At 38.4% G+C, this 26,740-nt stretch overlaps 1 protein-coding gene across 1 annotated transcript; it reads right to left on the bottom strand.

Moving 5' to 3' along the window:
• Positions 1–53: 53 nt before the first annotated feature.
• On the bottom strand, positions 54–25,090 carry LOC108682711 (ephrin type-A receptor 4-B-like). Its single transcript, XM_018171939.2, has 19 exons — positions 24,900–25,090; positions 24,156–24,391; positions 23,618–23,852; positions 15,532–15,687; positions 14,839–15,008; positions 14,373–14,517; positions 13,025–13,057; positions 12,697–12,803; positions 12,044–12,151; positions 11,632–11,730; positions 10,846–10,942; positions 10,543–10,566; positions 8,984–9,037; positions 7,446–7,669; positions 6,813–6,980; positions 6,236–6,445; positions 5,002–5,172; positions 4,284–4,450; positions 54–3,399 (listed from the first exon to the last, which is right to left on the bottom strand). Exons 1-19 carry the CDS (start codon positions 24,964–24,966, stop codon positions 3,132–3,134), a joined length of 2,739 nt encoding a protein of 912 aa, XP_018027428.2. The 5' UTR covers positions 24,967–25,090; the 3' UTR covers positions 54–3,131.
• Positions 25,091–26,740: the final 1,650 nt, after the last annotated feature.

The following is a 26,740-nucleotide window of genomic DNA, read 5'->3' as shown; positions in this document are numbered from 1 at the left end:
TGTGAAACAACATCCCGCTTAGTCGCAAGCTAAGAACATTGATAATATTTGACGATCGACCGAACTGTGAGATCTACTCGGTCCTGTGAGCGCAAAATAATCAGCCGTGTTCACTGCCGCATACAACACACACAGATCCAAGTAAGGAGCAAAATATCGGACCGAGAATTGCCTCGTATCAAGAGGGCAAACATGTCATAGTCCACATTTCAATTTCACTAGTCATGAAGAAGTAGCTCCGTGCTCATTGTCGTCATCTTAGCAAACTGTTAAACTGACGGGACGAAATTGTAAAAGATAGAAACGTTTTCTTGCACAGACACAGTGACATAGAGAACTAAGCGCTACAGCACACCTCGTTATACGGTCACACGACCAATAAAGTCTCGCCAATCGTCAAAACTGTGCAATTCATAACTAACCCAAGGCATTATCTTCAGGTAACGGGCCTTTTGATTAGTTTTTTATTTAATAATTCGTCAACCTTAGAATTATCGAAAGACACAAAATTGCATCATTCTACGATGTGAACTCCGTAAAGCATTAATATAATACCAGTCACCTATTGATTATATGAGCAATTAAGAGCTTCTATCAAGCAGATAATAAGAGGTGAAGTTCAACTTTGTGATGTTCCAAGGCTGTTCTCTTTTGATTATCCGGCAATACTTATTGAGTCAGAGTCAGATTTTGTTAAACATTGAGCTTTTTAAGCTACGTCATCACAATATAATTTTCATCATCTTAGTTCGGACGCACGATATTGACGCGCGTGCCAACAGCTTTAGATTATAATGATATACAATAGAAAATAGTATGAACATGGAAGGATTACATGAGCTAGTCTAAAAAGTCAATCAAAGAGAAATTTTCCTATTTACATCTCAGCCAATGCAGGCAGGCTTGCACTACGAGGAGCGGCGCACTAAGCTACACACTGCGCTCGCAACAAACTTCAATTTACCCAAGCCAAAATAAATTCAGAGTATTTGCCTACGAAACGCGTCTAAGAGAAGTAAATATAGTGAATATAAAAACAAGTAGAGACCCGATATCCCCAATAAACTAAAAAATAATTTGATTTTGTCTATCATTGCAGCTGCACGAGAACGCCGTCGATACGCGAGTTATTTCACCAAGACAAGAAGTAAGGAGTAGAAACTGACGCTGAAAATAAAGCTGCTACCACAGGCTTGACGAGTACAAAGAAGCTTTCCTTCTCAGTTTTTCATCATCATTATTATAGAAATTTGTAATCTACTTGACGACGATGAAATTAACAGTTATTATCATAGACACACTATCAGTCTACACAGAGAGGATATAGTATTCAAAATACACGCTATCCATACAACAATAAAACATGGATGGACTACTGATCTGAGTAACGGTCGCTTGAAGCCATTGCTGCTTCGGCGTCCTCTAAAATAAGTGAACGGTATTACTATTTTCCTGAAGCAAAGCCAGCACCGAGAGATGAACAGCAAGGAACAATTGAAAATTTGATTCATACAACTTGATTTGCCGAGTGCATAAACTTGGTTGTTTTATAATCTGCTAGCACATGAAGAATAAGTTATCGCGCAGACATATACTTCAGGCTCCAAAATAACAGCGTTTCTGTTTCTATTGTTGTACTTAATTTCCTTCAGAAAACAAAACTTCGTATCATGATTGTTATATGCGAGTTTAATTTTCCTCAACAAGTGAATAACTAAAGCGCGGAAATGGAGTCAATTTATTATTGAAAGTCTTAAGACATGAGTCTTAAGACCTCTCTTTTTATGAAAGTCAATTAAATGCTTTTAAGTATCGATGTTATTGGTAAAAATATGCAGAGCAAGAAACAAACAGCGGGTTCATAAAGCTCGATAACGACATTAGTTTTAGATTGGATAAAATCACTAAAAAATCAGGACAAATTTACATATAATTAGTGCGCGGCTGCAAACATCCGGCCGTGTACGATAGCCAAGAAGGTCCTCCGCAACTACGAAGTAGAGTTAATAATTTTCTAAGGTAATTTATTGCATGAAATATGGAACGCTGAGGCACGCCGACCAATGGCGACTAATGATATGTTTCAGGAGGAGCGAGTGTACGTAACGCAATTATAAAATGAGCGTATGAACTGCCAACTTGTAATTGAAGTAAAAGAAATGGATAATAGGAAAGCAATGATACAGAATACTAACAGTGAAGCAAAAACAAAAGCCAACTAAACGCCCGTAATCCAAAACAATTATGAAAGTAAAACTGGTCCAATAAATGTCTATTATGGAAGTTAAACATTTTAAGAAATTAAAATTGATTAGAAATATACAGAGCCAGCGTGAATTGTTTACGATGCAAAGAAATAGCCATCAAATTCAACATAAATGCATAGGATAGTACAAAAATAAGTGCAGTATTAACGCCAAAAAAAATAATTTTATAATTAAATAGATAACTACCATGAAATTTAGTACTATACCACGCATTGAATCATTACACTACAAGTTGGTCATTATTTAAGACGTTGTTCATAATTTGGACTCGCAGTCGAGCACAGAGTCTCTAGGAACAACGAAGCATCTCTCTAAAACACGATAATTTCCTCTCTTAAAATAGTTCAAAGCTCGGGGCTAAATAATATCCAAAACAATCAACAAAATAAATTAAAAATACACTCCTTTCTTTCAAACTACTGAGAGAAATGTTAAATAGATAAGTATGGTGTTGTAAATCATCCCTGTGAAATATAATTTTGAAATATTCTATAAAAATTATGAGAAAACTAATTTGATCAAATGACATAAACTGACTTATTATCAATAGCACAAAATCAGCTCGAATTAAATAAATTCTAACCACAACTATACCACAAATAATTAATCGACGTCTTTCTATGAACGAACAATGAAATTATTAAAATATGAAATATTTTAAAGAAATCAAGTTTTCCGATAATTTCACACACTTCACACACCTTTTTCAACAAGTGTTCCAGGCAGAATTTAACATACAAAGAAAAGGATATGGAAGGGGAAAAAATTATACAGAAGCAACTTAGTGCGTGATGAAGACGTTGCAAAGATAATACGGAAACCCGCATAGCGGAGATTAGAAAAGATCTATAATGAGTGAGCTTATTAAACTAAGAATCCTTCAGCCATACTGACGGCAAGCTGCGTTCGTAAGGTTTGAATACTTTGTAATATTTTCTTTTGATGACCGACGAGCGTTATGCCGAGAGTGGTTAGGTCGCGTTGGTTGAGACGCGCCACCGACTGCACGTCTGACAGTCCGGCGCTCTCGAAGTTCTCGAGATACCGCGACATTTTCAGTGATGACAGCCACTCCTCAACCGAGCCCAGCTGGGTCAGGTCTGTAGAGTCCAGACCAAGAGCGGTCTGGCATCTGTAAACGAGCAATGATGTTAGTTAGTCCCATAAATGATAGTATATTTATCAGCTGGCTAAATTGATAGCTCAGATACGCTTTGTGTACTTCTAAACCAAAAACTTTATTCGCTACATAAAAGTCAAATATACCAATACGGCTAAAGTCAAAAAGGACGTCACGAATTGTACGAGTTATTAGTGAACAGAATGCGGGCTTTATAAGGTTATTTATGTACGGTCTATAGACGACGTCAAACGGAAGCATGCAGTCGTAAATACGAGTTTAGAAATTACGAAGACACAAAAAAATAATCAGTTTATAATATGAAATAAGTCATATTGTATATATAAATAATTAACCCACCAATTATCAACAAGCAGTTTAGGAAATTACATATTAAATTGAGAATGAATGAGAATTCAATTAATACATCAAGATGTGCACTAAGAAATAATAGCGAAAGCAATATTAGGTCCAGAAACAAAGCTCCGTCTGACCGCACTGGGCGCACACCATTAACAAAACAGCGGCACCTTCAGCCAACCAGCATACTAAATGATAACTATATTCAAATTGAAGTATTACTAGGTTGCTCGGACATTCAATTTATTTGTACGACTTCTTAAAAACAATTACAGTAGAAAAAAGCTTTTTCAAGCTTTATTTCAATTACATTGTTGTTAAGTCCAAATATCATTTTCGATATTTGGCCTGCTCATCAGATCAAATAGGAAAATATTATATCACAGGCAGTGTCACAAATAGGTTAAGACAACACGACGTTGAACATGCACTAAGGAGTTGAACATGCACTCCCACTGATTTTAAAATAATTGCCAAGATTGGTACAATATATAACAGTTACAAACGAATGTATGCAGACATTATTTTGGACAAACCTGTTTTGGGCGACTTTGGCCAAAGCTTCAGGTGTTCTAATGAGGTTGTCGAGAGTGTGGACGATGGACGCGAAGGACGGACGATGATTGCGTTCTTTCTGCCAGCAGTCGAGCATCAATTGATAGATCGCCTCAGGACATTCCATCGGGGCGGGTAGGCGGTAGCCCTGCACACGACATGGAGGTGTAGTCACGCCGAGGCACTTCGTCAATAAAAACGAGTAGAGTGATCGTGAACTGAGGCATGTGTGCACTGTGCAGCAGAGCGACACTAAAGTTGACAGACCGATATTCTTAGCATAATTTTACATTTATTATTATTATTTTACATTTCGAGCATTTTCATAGGTAAATAACGAATCCTAACTGAAACTTTCTGAGATAAGATCATAATTTGTTTCCATCATTCCACAGGTTAATTTCTCGATGTTTATGACCCAAATACGAAACAAGACCTTAGTTACTGGCGCTTTTCAACGCATTTTCAGGCGTTTATTTTATTTTTAGCAGAAATTTGCTTAGACTGACAAATCAATCAATATGTATTTAACAGTAAGAAAATTAAAAACAATACGGACAACCATTAAACGGTAACGTCTTTGTGCTTTTTACTGATATTTTAATCATTATTAATGTTTTTAATCTGTTGCAGCTCTATCTATGAAGATTAATCAAGGATTTAATACCCATTTTTTAATATTTAATTACAAGATCAGACCTTCTCTATGCTCTTGATGACGTCCTGGTTGCTCCAGTTCCAGTAGGGCCGCTCGCCGTAGCTCATCACCTCCCACATCACAATGCCGAGACTCCACACGTCAGAGGCGCTCGTGAACTTCCTGAACGCGATCGCTTCAGGAGCCGTCCAGCGAACCGGAATTTTGCCGCCCTAAACACCAAGAAAATTTACAATAAATTCTTAACGTATTTTTAAAGTAGTGTGAACACAGATACACTCGAGGGCTTCCAAATGTTATTCCTCATTGGTAATCTGTCATATGTCTGTGAGGGTTTGCGTGTTGGAAGGTCTATTTGAAACGTGAAAATGAAATTTGAAGGTGGCTGTTTGAGAGCAATTTCACGATACTGCTAGTGTGGAATTCTTATGTGGGATATTTTTTAATGGCGGAATCATGAGATGAGGAAAAATGGTAGGAAGGGCTTTGGAAATGAGGCTTCAGTCCGGTAAGTTATAATCTCTTAAACGTATAAGATTATAAGCTTACCTATATTGAATCTATAATCGAAAATTTATAAGAGAGTTGTAACTCTAATGCTAACAGCAGGTTTGAACGGATACCGCTTTTGTTTAAATATTGTATACAAAGTAAGTAAGAACAGGATTACATCACGAACCGCTTCAGCTGCTTTTCATGTTAATAAAATAGAATACAATAAACCAAGACTACATTTTTGATGATTTTTTATTGAATCCCATCATTAAATTGCCATTTTTAGGTTTACAGCGTACGCCTTATGCAGTAACAAATGAAGAATTTTATAATTAACAGTTAGAACTACTTAATGTTGGATCTCAATAGATTCGAACAGGTACTGCGACGCCTGAAACTGAAATCCATCCGAAACCAAAACATCTCCCATTAAACCCATTAACTCCAAAAGTTCAAACATTACGTACAAAGAGAAAAAATAAACGGAAACAATTATTCAAAGCAATACCTACCCAATACATTTTTAGCGCATTTTCTCATTTATAGAAAAAAAGGCGCTCGTGTGCTCGTCATATCCGTCCGTCCGTGATTTCGTCACGGACGGACGAGAAAATGCGCTCTCTTTCACTCACTGCAGTGAGTACTGAGTTATATTTTTTTATTTCCTCTTTGAGATACTCAATCAATGCAATTTATGTTAAGAGGAATTTACGATACTGTATTTATTCCCGCTGATGTTTGACAAACAGAACTCATTTATTCCCTCTACACGAAACTCACTCTAGTGGTATAAGCTGCCTCAGTGTGACTCTCAATTTCTCTGGACAGGCCAAAGTCGGCAATCTTGCAGACGAGTTGGGCGTTGACAAGCACGTTCCTGGCAGCGAGGTCTCTGTGTACGTAGTTCATCTCGCTGAGGTACTGCATGCCTGACGCAATACAACGCAACATCCCTACCAGCTGCAGCACCTGGAACTTGCCGTCGTTCACCTGCAAATATTCTTACTTTTAATACGAGGTTGACGAGAAAAAATAGAGACGAGTGCTGAAAAATTATTAAAATTGTGCAGACAAATTGGTAAAAAGGTTTTAGTAAAAAATAGGATCGCCGAAAAATGAGTAAAATTAGTGATGATTACTTTACTCATTTTCAGATAGTAGCTACTTAAAACTTTTATAAAATAGCTACTAATTTTAACTAAGCACTGATAACTAAAGCTGTTGCACACGGAGCTTGCTGAAAAATGAACTTACTAATTGGAAAACGACCTGCAACTCCACAAAAGTTACCGACACTCTTATTATAAGTTTATATGAAATTAATAAGTTATCATTTGAGTATCAAAGATGAACCTACCCTCAAGAAGTGATCGAGCGATCCGTTCTCCATGTACTCGGTGATGATCATGACGGGATTGCTTCTGGTCACGACGCCTTGTAGGAAAATTACGTTCGGGTGTTCGAACTGCCCCATGATAGAGGCTTCGGTCAAGAAGTCCACTCGCGCCTTGTCTGATGATCCGGGCTGCAATACAAGACATGATGAGTTTATTACCTGGTATTTGAAGACATAATGACTAAGAACTAGAGCATAATGTGATACAATCCTAAGTCTTTGTCGACACGAAGACAAAGTAGCAAAGCGATAAAGTAGCAAATAAAATAACGAAAAAAAGCTCACAAGATTCGATTCCCACGCAGAGACAGAACTGTCTTAATGCAAATCTAAAGAACTGAATTCATTTTCATGGTACGAGAAAGCGGATAAAGAATCGTTTCTACTGTGATAAGTCACGGGATTGTCTGAGAGTATAACACCATACCTTTTTGTTTCAATTTACTAAAATAACAACAGAAAATTAGGTCGTATTCAGATAACAATCCAAGAGTTCTACGGACATGCTACACTGGAAAGATTGGGCTCTAACAACTCTCTGACCCAGGACTATGGTGCAAGAAATGTCAAGAACTGTGATGTAAATGTACTCACTTTCAAAGTCTTGATGGCAACAGTCATCTCAGGTCGGCCAGGCAAGGTAAGTTTGCCCTTGCAGACGTCACCGAATTCGCCACCGCCAATAATCGCCTCAATGGTAATGTACGACGCGTCGATCTCGCGCGCGAACTCGCGGATCGCCTGATTTGGGTCTTCGTAAGTGTGGGGGTCGATGTAGGTGCGATGGTGGCCCGCGGGGGTGAAGAGAGGTGCAGTCACTGCAGAAACAGTGGGGCATATTATTTGATACTCAAATTCAATAACAATGTCACGCTGTAATTTAAAAAAAAAAACGCTATATTCTGAGTCATTGCATAGCTCGGCCAGTTTTTGCGTGGGTGCAGCTAAGCTCACCAGATCAGAAACTAATATAATAAACATATCAACATTCAGGGATAGCAAGCTGAAGTGTTTAGAAGAACATTGAACGTTACAGTTAGAGCATAATCACGTATCGTAAAAATAATTTCGGGAATTTATTTAAAAATGTACATAATATAGTTTATTCCCGATATGAAATAAATTGGGTAAACTTTTTAATATGCACTCAAGGAAATAATTGGGGCCGATATAAAAACCATGATTGGTTTCACCCACGACACGAACAATGAGGAGACTGCTGCGTCTTTTTGCCAGGCCAAACAGGGTCAAAATGAACCACAAATGATTGAAAAAGTGCATCATTCGGAAATGGTGCAATCATTTCACTAAGTGTATTTCCTGCATAGGAAGCTAACGGTAGTAATGAGTCAATTGGAAAATATAGTACAACATTAATGGGTTCTTGCTACGTAGATGAGGTGTACAGGTGAACGACGTATAAATTATGTGCTGCTATTAGAAGGAGGGCAACTACACGACCGTTAATTCCAAGACCATTCACGTTCGCTCAATCAGAAGTAATTCGGATAAAAACGTTGGGAAAAAAATACGACACAATTATTAAACGACTAGCATAGTTAAACGAATAGTACGAATACTTCAAAGTTTTCTACCATTTAGCCGACACTTATTTACAGGCTAACGCGGGATAGTTTTATGCCGAATTGGATATACGTCTCTGACAGCATTATTGCGCTGAATTTCTTCCGGCTTTACGCTTTACTCAGTTTAAAGTTGAAATCAGGGCATCACAGAGTATATATACTCGTATATATACTCACTGCTGCCTGCCGTGTGGTCTGTACTATCAGTTCAGGGGTAAAGCTACAGACCATCACAGGGTATATATACTCACTGCTGCCTGCCGTGTGGTCTGTACTATCAGTTCAGGGGTAAAGCTACAGACCATCACAGGGTATATACTCACTGCTGCCTGCCGTGTGGGTCTGTACTATCAGTTCAGGAGTAAAGCTGCAGACCATCACAGGGTATATATACTCACTGCTGCCTGCCGTGTGGTCTGTACTATCAGTTCAGGAGTAAAGCTACAGACCATCACAGGGTATATATACTCACTGCTGCCTGCCGTGTGGTCTGTACCATCAGTTCAGGAGTAAAGCTACAGACCATCACAGGGCATATATACTCACTGCTGCCAGCCGTGTGAGTCTGTACTATGGGTGGGTTCTCCAGCACTCCGTGCACTGTGGGGGTAGAGAACACAAAGCTACAGGGGGCACTACGCTAGGAAAATATGGGTACATGAAAGGTCTAGGAATATGTTCGGTTGTACAGGGAAGAGGAAAGTATACTTGAGAGATTTAGATGTTATGGGGGAGTTACAGTGGAGGAGGTAAGGCAAGCTAATCTGGGCTTCATTGTTTGTGCAAGCAAATTATTTTTCAATGAAATTTAATAAATTTTTTCACCAAAATAATTCAGTTAAACCATCAGGAAACAAGACGTCTTACGAGTATAACTCGATTCAAGTTAATACTAGAAGCCCTTCTAGCTAAAGTAAGATAACTTTGGCGCGATTAAAAATAGATAAATAAATAAATGGCCAGAATAAGAAGCAAAATCAAAATCTTAAAAAAAAAAAATTGACTAGTCTATATTCCTAAAAATATCTTGTACAATCAATATTTAAATATAACGAAACCAAAATAGGTTGCGAAAATAGCCTGTAAATACATCCAAAAGAGCAAACTACAAAACAGTAAGCAAAGTGAGCACACTGAGCGAACCATGCGCAGACAAGGTAATAAATAATCATGTCTAACTAAGGAAGCTCAATTTGATTCCATAACTGCAAGAATTGCGGCATTCTTGTTGTAAGCTAATTGTGGTGCTGCTAAACTTATCTGAATATGAATGATTCGTGAGGAAATTGTTCCAATTTTCTTCTTCTATATGAACGCTAACCATTTATGTAACTGAATAAAATCTGATCGCACATTCAAAATATATGAGCGAGGCTTCGGACAATAGAGGTGCATTTTTTCTCTTCAAATGAATCTTCCTAATGCAATTTTCTCCGTTGACTGGTGAAAAGGCGGATGAGAGATACGGGCAGATAGTGTGAGACTATAGGCAAAATATTACTTATCATTTTTCTGAATGTACCTGCACCAATTTTGTGAAAAACTGGATGAGGGATAAAAAATTATTTAAAGGAAGTTTATGCATGCATATGAAACTTGATTGACACACGAAGCGTTTGAGCGAATTTTCATACGGGCAAGACGAATGCTAATAAGAATGCCGTGCAATAATATAGTAAAAGAGTAATTTCTTCGTGCGTGAATCATTATAATGAATAATATAGCCCCGACATTGCAACAAAAACCGAGGAGTAGCTAACAAACGACTATTTGAGCTCATCAAAACGTAGAGGGTTTGCCATAAATGATCACTAAAGTGCAACGATAAAAATAGACAAAACGAAAATCTTGTGCAAAAATCACACATTTAAAGCAATTTAGGAGCAATAAAATCCCTTACAAAATAATATAAATTTAGGTACAAATCTATATCCTACACAGCAAAAATGAAACATTGGAGAATTGATGATACATGAATATATGGTTTGACGCGTCAGGAGCTACACGCTTAAAAGAACGAGTAACATGGAAGCAAGTGCAAACGATCACGCGCAACTGGTAAAAAGAACGCCACGAAATTACTCGCGATGCACAAAGTAACTCACATTTGCTGTAGGTGACTACGAGTCCTGATCCGCAAGAAACAGCAATTGAAACAGACATAATTATCACCGACGAAATGCTTTGACTTTTATTATTTAATTAATGATTTCCAAAATAATCATTTTTTTTTAATTTTGTAATGTTTCAAATTTGTACGAAGTAATAGTGCACAATATTAGAGTTTCCGAATAATGGTCGGAGCACATTGCTATTATAACATATTTGAATTGTCTGGCTTGTTGCGATATATTCGTTACCTAAAGTGAATAATTTTGATTATATGCGCCATGAGGCAATGTGCTTACCTTCACCATTCCTGTACTCCAGAGTGTCACAGTCAGAAGGTTGTTTCTTGTTGCACTCGTCCGTGTTTCTGCTGAACATAAATGCGGGCTTGGAAAACTTTCAAAGGGGGCGATTTCATTTGAAACTACAAAATATAGAAGCACGAAATGGAATTACGTGAGTAATAACGTGGAAAGTATAAAAAGTTAATCAAATAACAATTTTTTCACGGTATATTCAGCCGACGTAGACAGAAAAAAATTTACAACAGAAAAAATTCCATCAACAGGTGAGACCTTTTGCTTTTTTAATAATTTTCCTTTCTCAGCTTTATAGGTCACAAGTATTTATTAAACAACAAGCTCATCCACCAAGTAACAATATATATTTCACAGAGGAAGAAATGGCACCTGATTTTTTGGATTTTTTTTGCGATTGAAACATTACATTTTATATTCAAAGTAGCCATGCAAGCTTGCTGTCACGAATATTTTGTTTCTTTCTTTTCATAATAATTTTATATATTATTAACTCAATTTCTAAAGTAAAATTTTTTCGCTAAGGATGCCTTGACTGAGAAAGTTAGTTAGAAAGTTCAAAATTTGGTGTAGAATTTTGGCCTCATTACAGTGAAGATAGATAAGTAAAAACATTATAATTTTGAACTATATTTACTCCTGTCTTTGCCACATGATTCCAAGTTTTGTGTGGTTGCTAAAATATGTAAAACTAGATTTACATAAGCTTTGGCATAAGCTGAAAATCATCCAATTGTGGCATAAGCTGTAAATGGCATAAGCTTTGACACGTAACTCCAAGTTCAGACCTGTGTTGAAAAGTTGTCCGGTTTCTTTGTAGACAGGAGCAGAATATTCACCCCAGCCAGCAACAGTTTTCTCCCGTACCTGGACAAATGATATGAATGAAGTATAGAAGCCTAGTCGCAGACAGTAGTAATGTAATCCCACTTGAGTGGAAGCTGATTACTTTCTTACTAAAATTACGGCATTTTACGAGTAACGAAATCGGTATATCTCGTACTAGTATTTGTTATCATTCGCTGCATTATTCTTCATCTAAATAATGAGATTTCAACATAAATGAAGTCATTAACATCAACGAGCTATATTGAGCAAAGAAGTCCTTTTTGATCGTAACTAGTTGATACGTTAAAGGAATAAAATATTTAGATGGTGCTATTAAATATATCAAACCTACCCGGAAGCCATAGACAGTTCGGTGCCGCAGGCCAGCGAGGGAAGACTCTTCCTTGGTGGTCAGGATGGTGGACGAGTTGTTCTCGTGGCCCTTCACGTAATATTGTACCTGGGGGCAGGAAAACTGTGGTCAAGCCTAGTGATTGGAAGCAGAACATACCATCATACGACAGGCAAGTAACCATTCCATTTTTTCATTTAGTGAAGTATACTCGTATATACTGGCACTATTGACTAAACCTATTTTCAACGACGTACATGAATGAGTGCCACCCTTTTGAAACCCATTATAAAATGAAAACATAGAAGGGGGATAGACTTAATCACATCGTCATTCCAGTGAAGAATATTGTCGGTCAGTAATATCGAAAAATGGAGCAAAAATAGATGATAGCTACATCGTGTGCGATGGTGTAAAAAAATTTTAAAACCACAATTGAGGTGCATAAACAAAACATTATTAGCAACTGTAAAGCGATTATATTTAGTTTATGTTTAAACTACATCCAAAGCAGCGAATCTGATAACACGAAACACTGCATGGCAAGATCAGAAGATGAAAACAGTCTGATTTGATCCTCTCGCTTTGTCGAAAGCAATAGCACCCCAAAAAAATAAATTTATTAAAAATACGGCATGGTGATGATAACCGACCTCATACATCTCGACCTCCGACGCAGCGTCAAGCGGTGGCTGCCACGCAAGAGAAATCTCGGTGCTTTTGACGCTCGTGATGCGCACGTTGCGAACCATCGACGGTCCTACAAAGTATATTAAAAATACATCAAACACGGAATAAAACTAAATTTAACCGCAGAAAAAACTGGATTACACTTATGTTTCTACGATCTCATCATCATAGTAAGTTTAAAGTTTACTTTTTGGATGGGAAATAAAAAAATACATTAGAGCTTGTCGAGACAGGCTGTTTTTGCCAACAGAAACAAGATTTACAACACACTATACCGAAATATTGACGTACCTTTGTTATCGGAAGGTAGGGCGCGAAAGCTCCCTGTAAATTGAAGTAAGATGGGAATAATTTTATATGCGTGTTTCGCAACATGAGCTAAATACGAAACAGAGCAAAATGTACATCAACACTACCACATACGAGGTTTTGAGAAACCCACATACGTACGTAATTTCTAATTGCGAGTTATTATTCTCATGAATATGTTACTAACTAAGCGACTTCTAGGTTTCAGGTACTGAACTATGTGCAATAATGTTTACAGACATGAAAGATATAAGCTGCAATTAGAGTTATTCATATGCAAATAATATTAGCTGCGGTCACAGCTCCAAAGCAATACCTACACTAATAATCACAATACGGGCGTAAGATGATACATTCCGAATCATTTTCATGGCACAGAATGAATCTCAATGAACCATAGATGCTAATCAATATATTTAGTTTGGGAATTCTCATGAAATTATTGAGAAAGACCATAAGCTAAATTTTTGCACGAGTTGAAATAAATCAAAATCGTTATCAACAAATCGCCGACGTTTAAGCGGTAAATTGAGCTGATGTGAAGAATACATTGGCTTTTCAGTAGGAAATACAAAACTTTTGTTTGTAAAGAAATCCGCTTGCGGAAATTGATGTTAGGTCCATGAATCAAAATTAAGCAATGTATCAATACGATATCAGAGTCCTGATGCAAATCATATCTAACAGTTAATTTTATCGACAACGACCAAATGACAATATAAGAAGAAGACGACACCCGAGCATATCTAAACTAGAAGTTTAGATCATTCAAAGATATCATTAAAATATTCTCTAATACCAGCCTAATAAACCAAATAACGCAAAATTAAAAATCGCTACATCGCAGGAGACATTGGAGGCTATTAAAAGCTATTCATGTAAATTAAAATTGGGATAATTGAAAATAAAATACTTATAGAAAAATCTAGAAGTGATAATAGTAAATATCGACAATTGTTACCGGAAATAATTAAATCCTATGATAAAAACAAGAGTAGGTATGCAATTTAAAAAGGTGCGTGACAATGCACAATAGTGGAGCTAATCGTGTTGATATTTACAGTTAGTCAGCGGCTCCGAAATTGCTGTCAGTTTTGAACGAGTGTGACAATAAGGCACACAAGATACAGTACGTCACTAAGCTACTCATAAGAATGCATATCTCCAGTTGAGAATAATACGTACAGGCTGATACAACGCAAATGTTACGGTATAAGTGAGAAACACACTTGCAGCATTTGTGGTGACGGTAAGAATGCATATCTGCCGTTGAGAATAATACGGACAGGCTGATACAACGCAAATGTTACGGTATAAATAAGAAGCGCACCTGCAGCCTCAGTGGTGACGGTGACGGCCACGTTGGAGTGGTGAGGCGCCTGGTCCGAGACGCCGTTCTCGGCGATCACTTGGAAGCGGTAGGCCGTGACAGGGTTCAGCCCGCGCACCTTCACGTCTGTGGTGTTGAACCCTTCCTGCAGGTGCATGATAGGTGAAGGGCGATTAGTTAGGCGTAATGAGATGGTATAGCTTGCTGGAAGTTGTCGGTCTGCAGCTTTAATAACTTCCAGCTACAGCTTTAATAACCATACCAGACTAGGATGGTTGTTAAAGTTCATAAATTGAAATCTGTGTCCTAATGAAACTCTAAAGTATATTGCGAAAATTGATTTTTTTAAACATACTTCGGCTTTGGACGGTGCATTATGAAAAACAATCGCCTGTACGGTCATCACATGTAATGATGTAAGTCAGCCTAGCCGAATGTCAAAGAAATGCCACACAAATGCACTCACCTCAGCCACTTGAGGAGGCACGAAAGCCACCTGACTGCCACACGCATCACACACGACCCTATACACGGTATCGCTGCGGCCGCCGTGCAGCAGCGGCGGTAGCCACGACAGCTCCACGGTGCTTTGGTCGAGTACCGTCGCGGTCAGGTTGCGCGGCTTGCCGGGAGGGCCTGTGCAAACACAAGTCTTGTACTATGATCACACAAATGATGATGATAAATTAATAATTATGACAAATTATATCATTAATGATAATGATGATGAATTGTAGCAAGTCAATGATTACAGGGCGAGAGTCACAAGAAACCTGATTCTAAAGTACATTGAAAAATCGGGAAATTTCTTTGAGAGAAAATAATACTTCAAAATAAAATGTAAAAAAATCAGGCATTGGTACGTATTATGATGTTCAAAGATTAATCCTAATCAAAGGAAGGCCGTGTGCTGCATGAGAACAGCACAGCAATAGGAGGTTCATACGCATCAAATTCAGATTATGGATTCCGCAATAAAGAAAGCTTGAAACGTATACTTCAAATCTCCAAAAATACATGAAAATTATCCAGATGTTCATATAGACGATATAAATTTTTAATCAAATTATGAGAAAAATATCATCTCATCCTCCTCGATTACATTCAGAAAAGGGAAAGTGTATAAAAAGAGATACTAAGTTGCAATCACTGTACTGACGAGTGCAAGGCATGTCCTTAGGGTCGTGGTTGGCGCGGTAGTAACCGGTGTCGCAACGGCACTCAGTGGAGCCGGAGTGCGGGGCAGCGCTGTGCTCCGGACACCCTGAGCACTCCAGTTCCCCGACGCCGTGCTTGAACTGACCAGGCGGACACACTGCACGCACCAACAAAAACAAATTATTCAAAACGATCAATAAAAGTTATTTTTTCAACAAACCATACAAGGAAAAATGTGGACGACCAATGAATGTACTGACCAAGAGGGTCAACACCTAGGGAAAAAACTGCTGGTACTAATCATTACATAATCAACCCAATTATTTAATTTCCACTATAACTCACCCAGAAGATATAGGTACCACAGGGGAGGTACTAAAGCTTCACGATAAAGTGCTGAAACATACGCGGCGACTATATGCATATCCATCAACTCCATAAATTAGATTAAGTAAAGCCGAATTTGACCCTGATACGCGAGTCGGGTAGATTTTTCTTTTAAATCTTATATATTATCTCTAAGCAAGCAAGATATTGATACAAATTCCGTACCAATAAAATTTTTGACTATTGATTGAATGATCCTTATCCTAGAGATATTATTTGATGAAATAGTATCAAATATGTACGTGCATTTTGAAACAACTTTCATTTTCATTTCAACGTCGCGAGAACACAAAACAATCGTCTGAGGCTATGAGCGGACAAAAAATAACATACACAGATCAATCCATACCTGGTCGAGGACTGAACCAGCACTGAAATCAGATCTCAGGAGAACAAATTACAAGAAATCGTTCTTCGCAACCATTCAAGTGCTTTATGTCATTTACAAGAACACTGCAACGGGAGATTACATTCGTATGGAAAAAAAATCGACCAGATTGACTTGCATTCTTCTAAAGCCGAGAATCTGCAGACAAATTTGCACCGAATTTTCGAAAGGCCGAGTGTTGAAGTTGAAGGGGAAATTGAGCAGGCGTGATTTGAGAAAATACTTAGGGCGCTATGCACAGACCAGCGATGAAATGGATTTCTAAAATGTCCTCCCGATAGGCGCTAAAACGCTTTCAATTATGGATGGAGTTCGAATAAAACATCACTTCCAGAAGATCCGGCAATAATGCACTTAAATTCTATTGAGAGGCTCTCTTTAAGATGCCGGCCACACTTACTTCAAGCGAACAGTTTCCAGATTGCTTTGTTATTTTCTAAAATGCTTCTATCCCATAAATGGTTAAAAAATTTACTACTAGGCCAACGCTGCACTTTAGCAATTTCAACATTTCAATATAATCAAGTTAGTGCCGGTAAAAACGAATTTCCGCATGGACATCAGAAGGCGCAACTAATGTTTGGGTGATAATATTGTAGTTCGAGTGATAATATAGTATGAAGCAATTAACTGAAATATGGTTCAGAAAATGTGGATTGAACGTTTTTACAATGCCTACTATATGCGTATTTATTACAAGTATTATTCGGCCTTAGTAAAATTCTTGGGAAGAAATTATTTTCTTAAGATTACATACAAGATTGTAGTTGAGATATATTCAGAGACAAACAATTTCCACAATAAACAGGTCAAATCGGAAAAGAATTAAGGGAAAGAAATTCAATAATGGTGAAAAATGACTAACAATCATACAGAATTGGGAGATGCATTAACACGCGGATAGCATTAACAACGACGTCCAGGTATACAACACACAACAAATAGAGATAAAAAGCCACTTCAATTTTCTAATTTTACGCAATAAAATGTTCGCGTTATGCCATTGCAAACTGGAAAATTTAAGTGATATTAGGAAGGCAAGCCCGATTTCGTTATTTTTTAGCTCAGTTCGTGTACGGCATTGAAATACGGCGCGCGCACAGTGATGGTTTTCCTCACGAGTCGACCAATCAACTCAAGTGCCGTCAAAATCCTAAATAAAATAACTCCGAGTGACGATCACATCAGTGATGCTCGAAAGCGTCTGCCTCTCTGATTGAGCGAACTTGGGGCTACAACGCACGGGAAAAAATTTTCAGGCTCGAATTTTTGATGGCGTTCAAAGAAAAGGCGAGCCAATATTTCACTAGAAGCCACTCAGCACAACCAACAAATCGGATCACCAAGACTACATTTCGGAAAAACTGGAAAAATAATTAATCAGTTAGTAAATGATTGCCATTATGATGATTTTTCATGAACACCTACAAAGATTAGAATTCCGGGGAAAACAGGACCCCCTTCAATATTCCAAGTCAGGTACTTATTTTTAAATCACTCCCAAATAATACATAGAATGTCCGCCAAAATAAGCGTAAGAAGTTCAAAATCAATGGAAGAAGTAGAGAAAAATTACTTTATATACAGCTGGTAGCTTGTAAAAGATGATGAAACTTAGAAAAAATGAAACAATAGAGCACAAATTCGAAATAATTGCTGAGATGAGTTATACATTTCACTATTTTCTGAACAAATGAGAGAAGAAAATGTATCCAGGTTAGTGGGAATGCTTTATTAGCGAGAGAACAAGCAATATTAATATCAGCATACCGGCTTCAGCACGCTACGTTACGTGAATGCTAATAAACATGCAAAAAAATAAGGAGCAAGAAATATACTTGAACACGAAAGAGAGCACGAAACATGGACATTCCGTGGAACATGGACAAAATTTATAATCCATACTAACTTAATTAATATATTAGGTAAGGAATGTAGATCTGCAAAGAAGAAAAAAAAATTAATGAGAATATCCCTTGACACTTATAAAAGTTACTCCGCTTTCTAGCTCTAAAATTATGAACGTTTACCAAATTACATTCCTATGAACCGCCAGGTGGACAAGGCACCCTTTAAGGTTAACTAACAGCTGCCGACGATTCCCTGCTCCGCCTTTAGGAGACATATCGTTCTTCTCGTCAGAAATTCAGTGGATAACAAAAAACAAAACGAACAGCGTTTCCAACGCGGCGAATATAAGCTAGCTTCAATATGTGACTAGGAAATACGACTGTATAATTAGGGAAAACTGATACAACTTGCAGGAGAATAAGATAATATTAATCGTTAATAAAATGTGAGAAAAAATTAAAAGTTTTCTTTCAAGAAGAATTCCACAAGGAAAGTATAACTTGAGCAAAAGCAAGATATATTATAAAGATAATAAATGAACCTTACTAAACTCTCTATCGGCGCGTCTTAAACCGTCAGCAGAGCTATTCGAAACCGTTAGTAGACAAGGAAATTAAAATAAATTGGAGTCAAGGCCAGAGGAGACGTGAAATAGAATAACAAACTTGAAGCTTCCATAGAGAAGCAAAATAAATTCGAATCAAAATTCATGAAGGAGGCTTCAGAAACAGGAGCATTAAGGCGCTGCGATGCGCCTCAATGCAATCGTTACAGTTTTTAGATGTGACCGAGAGGCAGCTTTGAGCTGCACTCAGGCGTGTTGCGTTCATTCAGTTCAATAGCGACCCAGGGACCAGATAATGCAGAGCCATCACAGACCAGCACACATCCTCGACCTCATATTGCCTGCTACGGGCACCAAAACACACGATCTTGTACAGAGAGCTTTCTCGACAACGAGTTTTATTGATGGCTTCACAGTAATTCAAGAAACAAAATCGACCTTCATGCCTTATTGAAAAGTACACCGTAGTAGAAATTGGGTTTTAATAGAGGAAACCGCTTCAAACAACCTGATGTCGAGTCGAATAGTTGTAAGAAATGTCATCAACCTAACTCGGATGCAAATAAGTCCCACATGGGATTCACGTTTCTTCAAAGCCCATTTACACCAGTGTACGTCACGCGAGAAGAAAAATACATGACAACGTAGAAATTCATCAAATGACATAAATTAACGGAGTGGAACTTGATTTTGTGGTTAAATAAATGCAAATTGTATAATTAAAAGTCATCACAGCTAGTTAGACATCAGTAATTTCTATTTCTTTCAATTCTGATGTTTTTAACATTTCTTTGTAGATTCTAAAGAATTTCATTCTAAGGTAAATTATCCACTAGAGATGTCATCGACTGAGCGACGGTATTATATCCACATCTGAATTTTTTGTAACAATCGTCCAATAATGGGAACGTTTCTTCGAGGTAAGATATGTTAAGCGAGCCTTTTCACTGAGAGCAAAAGCTCAATAATGGCAGACTTAGCTCAGCAATTTGGAGCATTCAGAATCCGTCTTTCATTGAGGAGCGCACGTCAATGAAGGGCAAATTTTACGCAGTAGGAAAGTAGCGGTAATTTTCATTGAGGGCTATTGAGAGGAAAACGAGGGGAGAGCCTGCCCTCGTCCCAATGCGACCTGCTCGAGGTAAGGCAAACAATCGCGGCGGCAACAGGGACAAGCAGGACTAGTAATTTACTTCCAACAAGAGGGTATCGCGTTGAGAGGCAGGAGCACCGATACAGACGTCGAAAACCAGGAACTCAAAATAAGTTCGAGTCATAGCCATGCTTTAAACACTAAACACACGACGCACTTTTTGTGTGCATTGGGATAATTCTTAGCGGGACACATAAGTTGAGAATGGGAAAGAAAATAGAGGAAGAAACAATCTAAATTCTAAACCTTCTCTTTCACTCTAATAATAATGATGATTGCTGAGTAATCTGCCCCTAAAATGGGTGAAATTCCAAAATTTTAAGCTAAAAACTCACAAATAAAAGATTGATTGAATTGGAAGCAAAAAACTTTTTCGATGTAAGGTACAATCGTTTTGTACCTGCCAATCTGAGCGGCAAACATCGTCAAAATTAAGTGTTTAAGACTAAAATTCGCTCAAGAAACGTCTTGTCTCAGAGTAACGTTTGATTAGAATGCCACACTGGTTGTTCGGCACCGCCGCACTAACCTACCTCGGCAAGTTAACCTAGTATAGATTACACTTCCCTTGAAATGCATAGTAGACCTGCAAGTAATCTGAACGAGTATAGTAGATATTTAGTCGACCATAACCAGAGAGAGTTAAGAGTTATGGCTTCTATCCATGCGTGGAGGAATGAGCATCTGGAACTACCAGTACCCGTTGCTTTGGTTGAAGCACAGAGAAGGAAGTCAGGATATCAGCAAAGAATGTCCAGCGCTAATGGCAGAGAAAAAGTTTGAAGTCGGAACTCCCTGCAGGCGTCGAAGAGAGAAGGCGGGACTCAAAGGAAACTTTTAATTGTGCTTACGTGAGAGACCATTGTTTATATTGGAAGTGTTGGTCACCGCAAAAATTTTGGGCCGGACACGGTAACGTCCTACTGACACACTCACAGTAGGAAAAAAAAACAAGGTTCTACAATGTCATTCTTTAGCTTGTGCAGAAAGTAAATGCTCGTGATAAGAGAGAGAAATCATAAGAAAATTTACCGTTTGGAAAGTACAAAAATGAAATTGCAAATTTAATAAAAAATCTAAGGTGGTTATGAATCCTCTTAATTAAGGCGAGCCAAATAATACTTTTTTGTAAATGGAGGAAATATCAGCCATGACGTATGCGTCCTAGCAAAGGAGGTGATAATAATGTGCCTAATTGTTACTGGCGTCTCGTGTTCTTGCAGCAAAAACTTTTCTGATTCTAGATTATGAGCTAAAAAGTTTTGTAGCCAATCGCTTCGAACAAATCGTCGGCCTCTCTGGCCAAATCGACACAACTCAGACGGCAAATAAAAAAGCTTCAATCGCCAGTCCCGACAGGAACGGACCAAAAGATATCCGGCCTTTAGGATTGTTTACGGACGATATTTTCCTTCCGGAGAAGCGGACTGGCGAAGCACTTGCCTCTCCTAGCACGTCCGGGCCACTAATGAGGCACAAACTGAGGGAAGGAGAATGAGGGGAGCTCATCCAGTGAGCCTAACACCAGACCCTCAATAAAACGTAACGAGCAAACCCAACCCTCGTAGTCTCCTTCTTCGCTATGTCCAGCTTTCTACGTTCATGCTACGAGCTCCCTTTTGCCTGACCAGCACTATATCTGACAGCTAATCCATGTTATTTCCGAAAAATAAAATTCCTTCGTAGCACGCAACCTTCTCCACAACGTCATGTATTCTAGCTCCTGTCTAGACAACCTTATGAAGAACTAAAATTTCAATAACGAACTTTTCATAAAACCTAAAGGGTGATCTCGGCTACCGAATACCCCGCTGCTACAGCTCCACCAGCTCCATGGGCCCGTGGAGCGACAGCGAAATGACTTNAATACTTCTCGCAACACGGCTATGTATATGAATGCAAAAGATGCTGTCATTTCTCTTCATTATTAAGCGAACGCTGGATTCCCCCCTGCAATGGATCGAGGTTTGGAGCGCACGCAGTCTTCAGACGACCAATTACGCCATCCCTGGAGACATGGGAGCGCTGCTGTAGCGGCTCGTGTGTCAGGGCGTTTACAATAACCAAAACTGAACTTGAAGCTAGTCAATGTCAGAGATACTCTTGGCGGCGAAATATTTAATGTAGCGTAGGTATATAACATAAACGTGTAAAATAATTTCAAAACAAAAACTTAGTCAATATCAACACAAACAGGGATAGTTGAGATTTCCTCGTGGATTTTCATTATTCAAATATTTTGAAGAGTATTTGAGAACTTTAGAAGTTGACTTGACCTTTCAGTAAATGCTATCGATTCCATGAAACGTGAAATGTTTCTTAAAATGATCAATCGCGACTTTAAACCCTTGACGAACGTCTGTAAATCTCACAATAATGAAATCCAATAATACAACGCAAACAAATTAATATAATCTTCACAAGTACGCACTGCTCTTAAGTCATAAATTTGAAGCAACGTTTCCATAATTAAGGCGTGTTCATACAAAAATATTCTTGTTCGAAGCATTGAACATGAACTTCACCGTACACCGACCAGACAATACAATACCCTGAGGCCCCAGAGATGTCGTTAACGTCAACCTCGGGGTCCGAACCTGACGCATCTCTTCTCGGCAACTCAAACGTGAACAAGAAACGCAATTTTAACGAGGCTGCTCCTGGGAGTTTGGTATCTATTTTATATAGCTTCTGGGTTATAAATGTTTTTAAATTAATCGTTCATTTTCATAAGCATTTTTAACTGAAAGTGGCCACACCTTTTTTAGAACGATTCAATGTATATTAATTCTTCCAGTTAAATGATTTTTCGTCTCCAATTCATTTTGTCAGGAACGGCGTGAAAACAAAAATGATGTTATGAAATTTGTTTAATGTATGCCCAGAATTACAAAGCGAATGATACTTCTAACGAGACTGAAATTTAATCAGATAAGAAAACAATCAAATACGTGCACCTTTCCAACGAGCACAGAAAAAATAACCGTGGTCATCAGCTTCACTGATAACCAAATTTCGTAACATTTTCCGGTTTCCGTGAATGCACGAGAATGCAAAATCTTTGAATGAGGAAGTATCGAGAAAATAAATCTTCCATACAACTTTCAGCATCGTTTAAAATTAGTGCAATCTTCAAATTACAACAGCAATTTGAAATTAGTCAAAGTGAATAACAATATCACAGACAGAAACAAAAAAAAACTCAAATTTTGTAAAGAAATCACTATGAACCACAAGTCAGAATGGGCGTAAACCTTTAACAAGCAGCAGTAGCAGCCGCTGCGAATCATTAGGAATAACAAGGAAGCGCAGCTGCAGAGCCACAAGCTCCACATCAGAGCGCCCGGCCATCAATCTTTGATGGCGAGCTTTGATGGGGCAACACAGACAAATTGACCTTACGCGAGCACAACGTCAAGAGGGGAAACTCATCACGTGACTTCCATCAACCTAGGATATATCCTGAGCCGCATCACAGTCATGAGACAACAATCGTTGGCATCATCAACCTAGGATATATCCTGAGCCACGAGATAACAATCCTTGGCATTAGGTGCAGGAAATCGGATCAGACAAACACCAGTGTGATTTGTCCAGTAGCTTTTGAGAAAGATTCGTGTGCACTCGTAGGTCAAGATTGACCTTAGAACTCATCACTTAGGTTGATTGGGCAACAATTTTCATTAAGCACAAAAACGACGTTTGAAGTGCATTGTATTAAATGTAATAATTTGAGCACTCACCATCACAGGTCTGAGTTTCAACGTTGGCCTGGTAGCCTGGCATGCACACACAGCCCCCGGTAAGCAGCGACCACTGGCCGTCGGCGGTGCAGAGGTAGACGGGCTCCCGCTCGACCCTGGCGTGCTCGATGCAAGTGCCCGTCGCTTGTTCGATGCTCGTTACTTTGGCTCCCGTGGGCGTAGTGGGGAAATGCGCGAACGAGACTGTGATCTCAGGACAAGTCATGTAGTATACCTGCAAGAAAAAACAGGAATAATTTCCCGTGGGGGTTTAGATTAATGAGACCTCACGTAGTACACGAGCCTTTACAGTTCTCTGGAGGCTGGGATTTGGATATGTATAGGAAAACACCATTGAAGAGTATGAAGGGTGATGATACTAGGAGATAACCGTTTATAATAGATTATGGATTTTCAGTCATCCTTGTTTGTGGGCCGTGATATGTCTTTTTTCAGCTTAACACGAACTACCAGATTTTTTGTGAAAAAATATGCTAAATTGCATTGTTCAAGAACATAACAAGGTTCTAAAAACAACCTTTATTGAAAGAAGCGAGATGCAGGCTCCCTGATCACGCAAGGCGAAATAGACACCCTTCTTGGTGACGGGGATGGACCGCACTTCTGTGTTGATGATTACTTCGTTGTTGTTGGTGAATCTTCCGTCGTCGGCTGCAATCCTGTCGATGAGTTTGTAGCTCTCGGACTCCCAGAAAGGAGGCTCCTTGGTAGCCGCGTCGAATTCATAATACAACAAAGAGAAAGTCTCCTTACCTGAAACAAAATCGTTTGAAAATATTTCAAGTCTGCTCAATAAGAAGGGATAACTAAGATGGAATGGTTTCGTAAATTTTTCAATCAAAGATAGTTGAGGCAACACTCACATATCAGCTTGAAATATAATGTTTACAAATTTGAAAAACACTCTTGATGCACCGACTATACAAACGTAGAATATTTTTTCAGCATAATTACGATTCCATTACCTTTAGCTAATGAACATAATGCGATGAAGAATTCTAAATCATTGAAGCATCAACAGAACAGATCCCACATCCCAAATGTCCTCTCAAATTAGCTGTCATTGAAAAGCTGCGACGACGTCGGTACTCACACGATAGAAGACGTTGGTACTCACACGATAGAAGACGTTGGTACTCACACGATAGAAGACGTCGGTACTCACACGATAGAAGACGTCGGTACTCACACGATAGAATACGTCGGTACTCACACGATAGAAGACGTTGGTACTCACACGATAGAAGATGTTGGTACTCACACGATAGCGCAGTCCCCGGGAACAGCGAACAGTCGCGCATGGAGAACTTGATCTCGACGTACATCATGTTGGCAGGACCGCGCTCAATGAACGGCGTCCATAGCCAGTTGTTGACGCTAGGGTAGTTCACGTCGCAAACCACGTACGACCGCCAGTTAATTCCTTCCTCAAAACGTGTGAAGCTTTCTTCGATCCACTGAAAACAAAAATAAATTCATGTTACAAACATTTCTTATTTTTACATTTTTCTATTTGGTAGACCTACTTAATAGCTCACTGGCATTAACGTTTCCAAAAATTTTCTCAATTAATGCACTAAGAAACTTCAGTTAAAAATAAGTTCCATCAGTCGTTTCTATGGTGCTAGTTTTTGCTAGAGCTCATGACCAGTCTGAAATGTACAATATTTTACGAAATCGTAATAACTAACAATATTTTATCGTAATAACTTGCATCAAGAGCTGCTACAAACTCCGCCATATAAGAAAAAACAACTTATAGGTAATTAAGTTTTTATGCATAGCCTCAATTCAACTTTTACTTTAAATTTTATAGCGACTTTTATTACAAATTCACATCAGTATTAAAATAGTTTCTTTTGAGAGGGTCGTCTGGGTCTGGAGAAAATCCTGTATTTACTGACCAGTCTTTTTGAAACTTTACACACAATTGTAAAATACGAATACTAGAACGCTTTGTTTATATATTTTTTCCCCGAAATGATGGAAAACGTGAAATGCATTAAAAACTGAAAAATATTGACTTTTAAAAATAAATCTCTACATTCAATTTATGTACTACAACATCGAGAGGCATTTCATTCGATTCGTGAAGACAATATCAAGCGACTCTAGAACATTTTTTTCTAATTTCGCTTATAATTTTCTTCTATGAGAATTTTCTCCCAACCATCCCTACAACAATGCGTTTGACGCGCCTTTTCCGCAGCTACAAAATGAGCTAAAACTCAATAATAAACGCAAATAATAACCTATAAACATAATTTAAGAAAAAATTTTTGTACATTTCTTAAAAAATGTTCGTTTTATATAAATTTGAAACTGCTTCACGCAAAAACTAATGCACGCACATACATACGGCGGTTTACAGTGTTCGACGCTCCTTTTTCGCAGCTGCAAAATGAGCTCCAAACAAGCCTAATTAACGCGAATAATAATCAATAAATACTATTTTTCCTAAAAAAATTTTTGAAAATTTATTATAAATAAGCCAAATTTCTCAATGTTGAGGACCCATAAGCCTTTAACAAAGCCGCAGGTATTAGTTGAAGGATCCACACCAGTAACGCAGCGAGAAAGCCCTAACGTATGCAGAACCTCTTAATCAAACCGTAGAATTTCAATTTAGTACAGCGAACGGCAATTAATACAAGTTTACATTCATTATGCACTCGCAAGATAAATCAATACACCGTACGACCAACATAATTCGACGAAAAGTATAATAATGACTGTAATGTGATGCTCCAGCATTCCTACGAAACTATGAGAACATGGGAGCTCAGCATACAGCAACATAAGCAGAGAACAAAGCTTTCATCATGCGAAATCGAAATTAATAATGAGAGAAAGGAGAGAGCGGAGCTGCAAACCCATATGCAGGAAGAAGGAAGACGAAAACGGGTCGGCAAAAACCATACACAAGAAGGGAAAAACGGGTAGTGATGATGCACTTCCCACATGAGGAAGAGAAGGAAGGCAAAAGTAGAGGGGTTGCAAACACCACAACATAACGCCGAGATTGGTAGGGTTGGAAACGCCGCCAGGGAGAGTCGAGGGAAGAGTTGCATCCTGTGCAAGGAGGCGTGGGTAGGGCGCACT

This window comes from Hyalella azteca, unplaced genomic scaffold, assembly GCF_000764305.2.
Source record: "Hyalella azteca isolate HAZT.00-mixed unplaced genomic scaffold, Hazt_2.0.2 contig17722, whole genome shotgun sequence".
Classification (NCBI taxonomy): Eukaryota; Metazoa; Arthropoda; class Malacostraca; order Amphipoda; family Hyalellidae; genus Hyalella; species Hyalella azteca.
This window is presented reverse-complemented; position numbering and strand designations above follow the sequence as displayed.

Excerpts from the sequence above, each read along its gene's own strand:
- LOC108682711 (XM_018171939.2), bottom strand. The coding sequence starts at position 24,966 with ATGATGTACGTCGAGATCAAGTTCTCCATGCGCGACTGTTCGCTGTTC. Across the intron at positions 15,009-15,531 it reads TAAGGACATGCCTTGCACTC|GCCCTCCCGGCAAGCCGCGC; the intron begins GTCAGTACAGTG and ends GTGTTTGCACAG. Across the intron at positions 6,446-6,812 it reads CGCTCGATCACTTCTTGAGG|GTGAACGACGGCAAGTTCCA; the intron begins GTAGGTTCATCT and ends GAATATTTGCAG.